The sequence below is a fragment of the Gossypium raimondii genome, chromosome 3 (assembly GCF_025698545.1).
Source record: "Gossypium raimondii isolate GPD5lz chromosome 3, ASM2569854v1, whole genome shotgun sequence".
NCBI classification, from domain to species: domain Eukaryota; kingdom Viridiplantae; phylum Streptophyta; class Magnoliopsida; order Malvales; family Malvaceae; genus Gossypium; species Gossypium raimondii.
In genome coordinates this window covers 27,715,528-27,724,738 of record NC_068567.1, presented here as the reverse complement: position 1 = coordinate 27,724,738, position 9,211 = coordinate 27,715,528, and the positions used below count along the sequence as shown (strand labels likewise).

The window sequence follows — 9,211 nt, the reverse complement described above, 5'->3', positions numbered from 1 at the left end:
TTTATTTGAATTCGACCTAGTTGAATTGAATTATAAATATCATTGAGATGATTGAGAAAGAGGTTAGTACGAGACGATACAGGTACGTACAGAACCTATTCGAGTATTTAATGGAGAAAGATATTGAAATGGTATTTGATCATATTTTAAGAAATGAGAAAGGTTTGTTGTAATTGTATATATAGTGATGTTATGTACAATTAGTTGAATTGTATGTATTTGATGTATTGAATTATTCATTTACGAACTTACTAAGCAATGAAGCTTACTTCGTGTTATTTTCTTATGTTTTATAGAGAATCAAGGCTTGCTCAGATCCAAAAGTCGTCGGGAACATCATCGCGCTATCGGACATCTAAATTGGTACTTTTGAATTGTATATATATGGTATATGGCATGTATAGGCTAGTGTCATTTTGGTATGTTTTGAGTTATGATATTAGCCATGAGATTTGGCTTTTAAAGGTTGGTGTGTATTTGGCCATATGGATTGGTTGTTTAAGTGTTGAGAAAATGCATGTTTGAACTTAAGATGAATTGATGGTTATTGTAAGTTAAATTGATATGCTTTTGAGTTAGTTTGATACTAAAATTGAAATGAAATGAACGGTGTTTGTTAGTTAACTTTTATATTGTATTGTGAATGTTGTTGATCAATTTGATAAGTAAATGTTTTAGGCATGATTTAAATATGTTTGAATGTGAAAATGTGTTGGTTTCCATATTGATTGTAAATTGGTTACGGTTGAAATTCCAGGGAAGGTTAGATATTTATAAAGGGATTATATTGAGTTCGCACAAAAAAATAAAAATGAAAAAATAAATTTCCCCGAGTTTTCGAATTAGTCCCGAATCACTCCTAATTCGTATTATGGACCTCGAGGGTTTATTTAAGGGACTTTAAGATTATTTTATATTATATTTGATAATTATTTGTATATTAATTGTAAATTATCCAATAGGTGTAGTAATGCTCCATAACCTTGTTCCGTTGACGAACACAGGTTAGGGGTGTTACAGTCGATGTTATGGGGTGGAAGTATTATGCTGGAGGATCATCGACGTACACCAGTCATCTACCTGTTGAATATTTTGGTAGGCACATGGGCTACAGAAGAATTGATGACCTACTCCTTTCGACGGGGGTCGACGAAAGTACGTCTAACATAGCGCTCGAAGGTGACAATGAAGGCGTGGACATGGAAGGAGATGCAAGTGAGGATGAAGGGGCTGTGAACGTAAACGAGAAGGAGGAGTCAAAACTTGAGCTAATTTGACAACATGATCTAGATGGTTCAGAAGTGACACTATTTTCTAAACCGAATCCGGTTACAATAGAGCCGGAACTTAGGGAGTCTGATGATGATGCCTCGGGTCCAGATGCATGATTCAATGCGTATGAACCTCAGCCCCACATAATGAACATTGACCTATTGGTCGAGGGTGGTTTAGAGTTTTCGCGACTTCCGCACAGAACACCTGATCATGTAAGCGTATATTGTGATGTACAAGTACTGGAAGATGGAATGGAATACCCTAACAAAGATGCTTTTCTTGCTACACTGAAGCAGTACAACATCAAGAATGACATGAACTACTACATTATGAAGTATCGTTCCGAGAAATTCGAAAGAAAGTGTACAATGAAGGACGAGAGGTGTAAGTGGAAAATCATTGCATCTTACAGGAAGAAAACCGAGATGTGAATGATAATGTAGTATCCCGGTCCCCATACCTGTGTTGCGACGGGTGCAAGTTAGGACCATCCGAGGCTAGATTCTGACATGATTATTCTACCGATGGTGAAGGCCAGTCCCTGAAGTTTTAATACCAGTGTTGAATATGAGCATACATAGCTAGTTCCAGTACACTGCAACGTACTGCAAAGTGTGGGTTGCAAAACAGAAGGCTGTGGAGAAGTTGCATCACGGGTGGGAGAGTTCGTATAACTATCTATGGAAATAGTGTCAGGTACTTGATCAATACGTACCAGGTTCCGTAACCAATCTCGAAACGCGCCCAAGGTACTATATCGATCAATTGGTCCTTGGGAAAAGAGTATTCCACAGATTCTTTTGGACCTTTTAGCAATACTGAGAGCCATTTCAGCACTGCAAGCCTATGGTCCAAATTGACGGCACCTGGCTATACAAAAGGTATCAGTAGCGTCTACTGCTTGTCATTGCTTAGGATGGTAATTGGAAGGTTTTACCTATAGCGTTTGTAATAACTCTCGGAGAAACGACATATGACTGAGATTTCTTTTTGAGCCAGTTGTGCCGCCATGTTTGCCCGAAGCCCGACATATATGTCATATCGGAAAAGGGACCTAGAATGCTCTCGGCGATTGATAGTTACGGATCCTTCTGGGATCGCACTCATCATTGGTACTATATATGACATGTGGGATCCAAATACTACCAAAAATATCCTTCGGCATCTGAGCGAGATCTAGTCATCGATATGGGTTTGTAGTTCAAACTATGTATTCACTGCACATATACTGTTATTCATACTGGGTTATTTTATTGCACTAACCGATAGTTATGTCTCAAAAGTTTACGAGCCCATCCAGTATCGGTTCCATGAAATGTTGAACAACTTGAGCACCATTAACGCCTACAGTGCGACGTATATACTAATTATACCATTCGAACAATGGGCGCAGCCATACGACAAGGGTCTACAATATGGGCACATGACGTCAAACTTGACCGAGTGCATCAATTCCATACTGAAGGGAACGCGTCATGTTTCTATAACATTAGTTGTCAAAGAGACATATTTTCGACTGGTCATTTTGTTTTTTTAAGAGGGAGTTGGTGTATGCTGGACAAATAGTGGGCATCGATACATTCTGTGATGACGTGATGAAAGAGATTCGATGAAGTACAACGTAAGCGAACACCATGTATGTAGTGTGCCACTCAGGTTGGAATATCGACTTTCGAGTCACGAAGCATGCTAGGCCTGACCAGGAAATGTTGGATGCATCTTATCGTGTAAACCTAACGAAAGAGACCTGCGATTATGGTAGATTTCAAACATTTCGATTCCCATGCGAAAATGCAATTGTTACATGTGGGAGCATATGGATTGAGTACGCATCTTAATCAACGACGTCTACCAGCTACAACGTATTCACAGTGTGTGGAGTCTTAAATTTCCACTCGTCTCAGATTAAAGTATGTGGCTGCTTGTGTCCACCACATCGTTCGAGTTGGTGCCAAATAATGACTTGTATCGCGTCCTGAAAGGTTGTCCGAATTCCATCCGGATAAGGAACAATATGAATATTTAGGAGACACGGTCAACAAAAATTATGCAGGCATTGTAGAAACCTAGGGCATACGAAGACAACATATTCTTTGTACAGGGATACGTTGGGGCCTCAATGTCTATAACATTACTTTCTACCAAATTTCAAATTAATTAGAGTTATTCGCGTATTCCCTTTGGTTCAATATATTATTTATCGTTAACTTACGCATAACTCATAATATATAGTAATAAAGGCAAATGTATTGTTTGAATGAATAACCTTGATTTTTTTATTTATGGCATATTTATATTTACATCACAATATTTATAACAAAAAATACACTCAATTGTGACATCGGGGAGAATGTGTGCCACAAGGTGGTAAACGATAGTTGCATGAAGGATTTTTGCATGGAACGGGATGTACAACCGGAGGTGCCTCCGGAGGTGTATCCGAAGGTACGAGCATGCAGACTTCTTCCTCGTCGTCATCATTACTTGAATATGTACATAGCATGGCCCTCTGGATAACTATGTCTTTGGGATCGGCAGTGTCATCATCTTTCTTCATGGTCAATTGCTGTGTCGTCCTCGCCTATCATCGTTTATTCTCCATTCCCGCATTTGGTGGTTGCGACAATGAGCTACCCCAGTAAAATAGTGATGCACGCGGTGTTTGGGTCACTATAAGCGTGTAACCATGAGGTGCCATAAATTCTGAGTACATCGGCATCGAATATTGCATGAGCGTTTACATCGGTATCATCGTCGGTGGTGGTTCATACGTCAGCATCTGTCTAGATATGGGGTTTGACATCGACATCGACACGGGGGTATAGTATGCAGGAGACGTCAATGCTCCGAAATATGAACCTGCGGGAACAGAAGAACCGACCACGTGCAACGATGGTCTGTAGTGCGGTGGTACTTCTGAAAAATAAATGGGGTTAGTGAATTGAATGAGAATAAGTTGAGCGAACTACCCGGATATTGCGTAGCCACAGGCGGCGCATCTTTTGTCGGAGCCGATAACGAACTCGTCGTGCGACTGCGTCCCCTCCTATGCTACTGTGGCAATTAATGTTGCCTTTTAGGCCGAATTTGCCTACTCCTAGCATCCAGTAGTAGTAGATCCAACTTATCGACGACTTTGAACCATGTCAAGTAATCATCAACTATTGTCCTGTCTGCCGAGAAAAATGATTCACAGGCGAGTATGGATTCCATCCTACAATCCCAAGCTTGGATGTGATAATTAATATAGGTTCGAAAATGATAGGAAATTAACCTCGATTTTCGATCGTTGATCTAATAGCAGCCTAATGTCTTCCAACTCATCGGCCAGTCCCACGTAACTTGGGCCATGGTTCCACCTGTACAAGCGATATATTAGGCGAAACATATAATAAATAAAAATATTTACTGCACAAACTACGTATTTATTGATAAATGATATTTACCTAATCACCATTGGGAATGTGTATGGATCGGTCACTCTGGGATGTAAAAATAGTATTTGCCACCAGGCCCATGACTGCAGTAGTAGTAGCAGTAGCAGGAAACCACCGATCGACATCTTATCCAGTTGCGTTGCTCGACAAAGCTCCCGGTAAAACATGGACAACATGACAAATCCCTAACTTAGTTTTGCGCATTCACTGAAGTTCATTAGATGTAGAAGCCACCTAACATGCACCAAATTTCTAGATTTATCGGGTATTAAAATGCCCCCTATTAACTTCATGATCAATGCTCGGGCGTACTGTTGTATGACCTTCTCCATTGCGTCGTTAGAAAGCTTATCAAAATTTTCTCTAACCAGTTGATTGATATTCGACCACCTTTGAACCTATTCAGGACCTTCCCTAACATTGCCATGCAGATGTCCACTTTCCTTCAAACAACCACTAATCTTGTGATGACTGGCCCATCCATCAGCAGACCGAGTTGTAACGTTACCTCCTCGAGTGTGATTGTACACTCGTCGCATAAAAGGTGAAAAGTGTGTGTTTCAGGCCTCTATCTTTCCACCAATGCGCTGATTAATGTGGGATCGAATTTGCAACCCCCTTGCATGCGAGACTCATATAAGAATCCAGCCTCTTGTAAGTACCCACAAATTTCAGGGATTAGAGGCTCCCCCGTATTATGTATGAATGCCTCCAGCACATGATCGTCTGCCTATTTACAACATAAAAAAATAATTAGATTTACAATAAAAAAGTAACATAATTAAAAATATCGAAAAATTAAAAATAACGAATTACCATTGCTAATTGGGTAGTGAAAATATGGTTGTCGTCGAAGCAGATTAGAGAGGCATCCATTCTCGAGAAATTGATCCAAACGAGTAAAATACAATATAATTAAAAAATAATATTTTTAAATGAAAATATAAATAAATTTTGAGTAAAAAGCTTGAGAGAGTTGAGAGAAAGATGTAAATGGAAAAAATGAAATTTGAGGGGTATTTATAAGTTAAAAAAAATTACCGCCGGGTTTTAAAGTTTTTTTATCGTTTGGTGCGGCAACGATCAAAAAGCCGTTGCAATTTACTATTGAGAGAAAGTGTGCCTAGCTGAGTGCACTTTACTACTATCTGTGCAAAAAATACACCCAACTGGTCGCGCTTTCACATTCTCTCCTAAAACTGACCTATTTCCCTAATTAATGTTTAAAACGACCTAAAGTCCTAATTTAAAAAAAAGCCTATAGCCCTTATTTAGCCATATATACATACATACATATATATTATTTTAACGAATATAAATAGTTATAAATTTTAAGAATAAATTTATTATCAGCAAAATTTTAAAACATTAACATATTTGAGGTTAAAATATATTATAAATTTTATACTCAACGTACACTTTTATTTTTAAAATTTTAATTTTTGATTTTTCAAATTTTGTTAAAATCATTGATGTAACATCTTCAAAAAAATTATTTTATAGCCACATAAACAAAATTGATATTATAAAGTAGCTGAATTTAATATAAGATGTTGAACGAGGTTAAGAATAAAACCTAAATGTTCAAATCCAAAATAAAAGTAATGAACTAATTTGTAAATGTATGAAAAGTAAAGTAACTTAGAACATATTTTACCCTATATTTAAATATAACATCATCCCAATATTCCCAGACATCCAACCAATAACTGCGAACTAGCAGAACACAGAACTGAAGAGAGATGGGGATTTCGCAATCGGCGTCGAAGCGAGTGACCTCCGCATTAGTCAACTCGTCCCAATTCAACTCAGCCTGCGACTCAGTCTACAGTCAATGCCTCTCCCTTACCCAAGAAGCCTACCCCGGAGTCTTCCCTTATCAGCTCTTGAACGCCGCCGCTAACCTCCATCAACACCTCACTTCCCTCCGCCCTCACTCTCTCATTCTCCGTTGGGTCCCTCATCCTCCCGCTCGCTCCCAAGTCGATTCTGCGTTCCGGTTCGTAACTCGCCACCAGGATAATCCCCGGAGCGATGAAGAAGCACTTCTCCTGGATTCCTCCGACTTCAGGGAATGGGCAGTGGTTTTATTCAGTGATGCCGTCGTGGGAAACGCTGGAAAGGCAGTTTTGCAGCGAGTGCCGGTTGGGGTTTTGGGTATTGCGGGGATTGGCGCGGCGGCGAGGACGGGGAAAGAGGTTGTTGGGGCAGCGATTGGAGTGTACGCGCTTGGTGTGGCTACTTCAATTTACCTTAGCTTGTCTGGTTAGTTTGTAAATTGGCTTTTCAATTAAAGTAGTAAACAATATTAGATAATGTAATTGTTGGGTGGAGAAATTGCAGCATTTGTGAAGTAATAATTAAATAATAGACTGTCCCTCCATTTTTATTTTGAGAGAAAAACAAGAGGAGTGATAAGCTTTCTCAAGTAATTCAATTTTATAAGTAGAAGTTTTATTTGAAGATTTTTATATGTATATTTTAAAAATCTTAAATTATTTATTGATTTGACATATAAAACAGAATAATTAATCAATTTATTTCAAATAAAATTATAAGAATCAAATTAAATAAATGTGTAAAGGTTAATGACTAAACACACACCAAAAACAACATTTAGACATAATTTTAATAAAAGACTATTTTGTTTATTCATTTTAGTAGGAGGATCAAACTGCAATATAAATGTAACGATCTGATTTTCGTCAATATCGAAACGAGTACAAAATTAAAAGATAGAAATATTAGTAATTAATTAAATTGAATAATCAAAATAGTTACAAAGGGACCAAAACAAATGAAATTTGATTTAGGATTTCGCAAGGGCTTAAGTGGCAATTTAATCAAGGACTCAATTGAAATTGGACCATAATCAAGGCTTGGCTAGTGTTGAGACCTGATCACCACGTCCATCTCCACTTACTTGCTTAATAGTGTAAACATTGATTAAATTATAAGTCAGTGGGAGAGAGAGAATTAATATGTTTCTACATCTTGAACCGAATATGAGAGAAACAAATGAAGCTTGGTTGTACTCCCATTAAATAGTTTTTGTATTTTTGGAAATTTAAGTAAATTGTAATTGTTGAATAAGCCATAAAACTAGGAAATGGATGATTTTTAAGCTTACTTTGAGTGGGATACATGTTAAAAATGAAATAGTTAAGGAAGTTGTTGTTGTATTATTATGGACCAAATTGTAAAGAGTGAAAGCTTTTGAAAGTAAATGCTATAGATTGATAGTTTGAGGTTTCTAGAGAATAAATACGAAGTTGGATTTTGATTCGATCGGGTAAATAATCAGATATGAGCATTTTGAATATTAAGGTTAAAAAGAGACTTATTTGTAAAGTATGCAATTATGCTTGATTTTGCTTATGTTCTAATTGATTGTGAAATTAATACTATTTCATAAATGGATTATTGAATGTAGCTTAAATGAGGTCGAATTGTCGAGGATCAAAGGTGAAAACGGGCGACGAATAGCGAGATTGATTTGTGCAAGCATAATTTGATTTCCTTAAGACATAAATTTCAAGTAACTAGCATATAAAAGTATAAGTTTATACATTATAAATAATAGAATGAAATTGACATTCTCTTGTTGAAATTGTTCAAATTATTCATGGAAAGAGGTTGAAAGGTAATGGTTAAAGTTATAATATTCTAATAGGTTATATGCATATGTGTTAATATATATACATAAGTGATTCATGAGGAAGAATGATAAGTTATAACTATGCTATTCATGTAGCTTAGTATACTAAGATGGAATTTAGGATAACTTAATCATGGTAAGAACTAATTTTAGCTATGCTAAGTTGGTTGATTTTGAGCGCATTTGTTGTAAGTACAAATATGCATATATTTATCACATGATTGAGATTGTGGAAGTGTTTGGTGATGAATGCGATAATGTTTGTGCTTAATCTTGTGAAAGGTAAGATCTAATAATTTGATATTTTGCTAAACTATGAATGTTAATAGAAATATGATTGATTACAATTTTGACATTGTATGATTGTGAAATTATAATGAAATAAGTGAATGCTATGTAAAAAATATGATTGAATACATGAGAGACATGTGGAAGTATGATAATGATATGCACATGATATGAAAATGCCATGTAATTAGTAATGACATTTGAACTTGTATACATTGATATGATGAATTCCCTATTAAATGGTCTCAGATAGAGTTCAGGTATAGTTGGCATGCTATAGGATTAGTTATACGGGAATTTTTTTGATTTATACCGATGAGGCATTGGATGCATATTACTTCAGGCGTATCGATGATACATTGGGTGCAATTTATATTGGTGTGATGGTAGGATACTCTATGTATCCATCTTGAGTCTTTATCTTGTTATAGGGGCCATAAACTATGTACTATGTGATTGACAATGCTACTTGATATGTAAAATGTTGGGAAATGTGTCCATATTATATAGTAAACATGTAATTGTTTTCTATGTACTTGAACATGTAATTGTT

General features: G+C 36.7%; 1 protein-coding gene across 1 annotated transcript; it reads left to right on the top strand.

The window, feature by feature from the left end:
• The first annotated feature begins 6,339 nt into the window (after positions 1-6,339).
• Positions 6,340-8,395, top strand: LOC105793982 (uncharacterized). The gene is made up of 2 exons (XM_012622913.2): positions 6,340-6,977; positions 8,146-8,395. The coding sequence occupies exons 1-2, from the start codon at positions 6,455-6,457 to the stop codon at positions 8,148-8,150; spliced, it is 528 nt and encodes a 175-aa protein (XP_012478367.2). The 5' UTR covers positions 6,340-6,454; the 3' UTR covers positions 8,151-8,395.
• The last annotated feature ends 816 nt before the right edge of the window (positions 8,396-9,211 follow it).

Bases quoted from the DNA above. Each gene is read 5' to 3' on its own strand.
- LOC105793982 (XM_012622913.2), top strand. From the start codon at position 6,455: ATGGGGATTTCGCAATCGGCGTCGAAGCGAGTGACCTCCGCATTAGTC.